Raw genomic sequence first — 2,576 nt, forward strand, 5'->3', positions numbered from 1 at the left:
AGGGCGCCTGCCCGCTGGGTGCCCGGAGGCTGAGTCGCCGGGGTCGGGCCGCAGTGAGCCCCGCTTCCCTGCTGGGTTCCACGAAGGCCAGGCCCAGCAAGGCGGGCTGTGGACCCCCATCAGGACGGACAGAGGCTGGCAGCCTCTTCCCTTGCCGTCTTCTCCAGCAGAGCAGCGCTGGGACAGTGGCTGCACGGTGGCGGGGTGAGGGGAGTGTGGTTGGGTGGGAGGCGGGGGTGACATCTGTCCCTCTGCGGGGCAAAGACAGCAGAGCCGTCACCAGCTTGGTGCGTGTGGCCCAGTGGGAAGGGCCCGGGCCCACTCTGGTCCCCTCAGAAAGGGATCCTGCCGCCCCGTCTCCCTTAGACCCCAGGCCTCCCTGAAGCCGTCCCAGGAGGCCGCGCTGGAGACACTAATTTGTGGGCAGGCGCCGAAACCTCGAGAGAACCATTTTTAGAGTCTGAGTTGGGGTGAGATGGCGCGTGAAGGGGACCCTACTTGGGGCAGCCATTCCGGGACAGCTGCGGGGAGCTTCTCCTCAGAGCTGGGGCGTGAGGAGGGGTGACAGCACCTCCAGATCACCTGCCCCACCCCACCACGCTCTCCAGACTCAGAGGGGCCCCCCTCAGCCTCGGCCTGCCCGGTGGTGCCTCAGAGGAGGGACAGCAGGTGAGGCAGTCTGAGGACACGTGCTCAGGGGCAGGGTCCTAGAGCAGCTCCTAGATTCTTGTGGCTTTGGGTCCCAGAACAAGGGAGGCCCCTTGGAAGAGGGAGCAGGACCCTAGTACCAGGGATTAAACTCAGGACCTTGTGCTTGCCAGGCAGGTGTGGCACCACCGAGCTACATGCCTGCACCAGTGGAAAAGTCTTTATAGGGCTCAGCAAGAGCGTATGGGACGCCAGGCATGGTGGCACACACCTGTAATCACAGCACTCAGGAGGCTAAGGCAGGTGGATCACCATCTGATCCTGGGCTACATAGTGAGTTCAAAGCTGGCCTGAACTATACAACAAGACCTTGTCTTTAAAAAAAGTATATGGGACTAAATGGGACCAGGTGCTTAGGATTGGCAGGGCGCTGGTTGGTGCAGAGATCCCAGGGCAACTCCTCATGGAGCTCCGCTCCCAACTCTGTCACCAGCTGAGATGTCCTCATCTACTTCAAGGGGTACAAGCTGTGTGCCAGGCGAGGGAGTGAGACGGAGAAAATAATGTCCATGTTCCGGAGAAGCAAACCAAGTCCTGTACCGTACAGGGGATCTGGCAGAGGAAGGCACAGGAACACGAGGCCAAAACTGTAACAGAGCCCTGGGAAGCTGTGAGGCACCTCGGCAGCTGGCAGAGCAGCCTAGGTCTCGCAGTGTTGCACGGAGGGTAGATGACATGGTGTCACTCGAAGGCACTGTGGCTAAAAAGATTTGGGAAATGACTTCCCCTTAGCCTGGCTGGGTGGGTGGGGTCCCTTGCCTGGTCAAAGGGGCAGGGCTATAGGACCATCCCGAGGGTGGTCAGTCCTGATTTTCCCAGAATCCAAGTCTTCCCAAACTCACCCATGATCGTTTTTCTGGCAGGACCTAGGAGGAGGGCAAGTGCCACTTTTGGGATCTAAGCATCTAGGCAGATACATGCTCCCTCCCACACTATGTGGACACGGTTCCCTCAGATATGCCGACTTCCTTTCTGTTCAGTGGAGGTGGGATTCTGAGCTGGTCCCAGGTCTCCCTGCGGATTAAGAAAGCTTCTGGGGGCAGGAGAGAGAGGAGCTGGAGCCAGGTCAGACACAAAGTGGGGATGTCAGTGGTGGTGGGGTCCGGAGCGTTGGTGGGAGGTGGGGAGGTCCATGTCGCCTGCCTTGGGCTGTGGAGGGGATTCCTGCCACCCTGTGGCTCTGAGGAGGTGCTGCGAAGGCATTTGAAGGGCGAGGGCATCAGGAAGCCAGGCTCGCGCTCTGTCCCTCTCAGCAGACCTGCCCCTGTGCCCGCTCATGCATTCCCTGACTCGACCCCAATACTGGACGTCTGCCCTCCAAACCCAGGGTGGTGGAAATCCCTCCTTCTAGCCTGCGCCTTCAGTGACAATAGCTGCCCGGGAAGTCTTCTTTACGTCCTTTGCTTTGACACTCAAGTCTAAAAGCTATGACTATTCTGGGGCCCAATTGCCAGCCTGTTTGATCGTGGCTGGGAGGGCCAACTTCACTTACAGTCCTTCAAGTGTCTCTTTTTATTTTTATTTTATTTATTTATTCTTTTGGTACAGAAGATCAAACTCAGGACCTTGCACTTGCCAGGCAGGTGGTGTGCTGCTGAGCTACATCCCCGGCCCAAGTGTCTCTCTTTTGAAAAGTCTCCTGGGTCAGGCGTGGTGGCACATGCCTATAACTCCAGCTAGCGAGGAGGCTGAAGCAGGAAAGTTGCAAGTTTGAGCTGAGCCTCCGCAGCTGGGCAAGACTCTGCCTCCAAATTTAAAAAGGGTTGTAGCTCGGTGGTGCCTGAGGCCGTGATTTCAAACTCTGGTACAGACAAAAAAAAAAAAAAAAAAAAAAAAAAAAATCCCCCCTCCAAGAAAGCTAAGGGAGA

At 57.5% G+C, this 2,576-nt stretch overlaps 1 protein-coding gene across 1 annotated transcript in view; it reads left to right on the plus strand.

Annotated features, from left to right (window-relative positions):
- Lgr6 (leucine rich repeat containing G protein-coupled receptor 6) overlaps positions 1–2,576 on the plus strand; it is a 114,021-nt gene that overhangs the window by 1,067 nt on the left and 110,378 nt on the right. The window contains exons 2-3 of the mRNA XM_033761978.1: positions 3–204; positions 1,707–1,773. Of these exons, the coding sequence (XP_033617869.1) occupies positions 3–204; positions 1,707–1,773 (269 nt within the window). The remainder of the gene's footprint in view (positions 1–2; positions 205–1,706; positions 1,774–2,576) is intronic.

This window comes from Fukomys damarensis, unplaced genomic scaffold (genome assembly GCF_012274545.1).
Source record: "Fukomys damarensis isolate Sample0158 unplaced genomic scaffold, DMR_v1.0_HiC HiC_scaffold_11, whole genome shotgun sequence".
NCBI classification, from domain to species: Eukaryota; Metazoa; Chordata; class Mammalia; order Rodentia; family Bathyergidae; genus Fukomys; species Fukomys damarensis.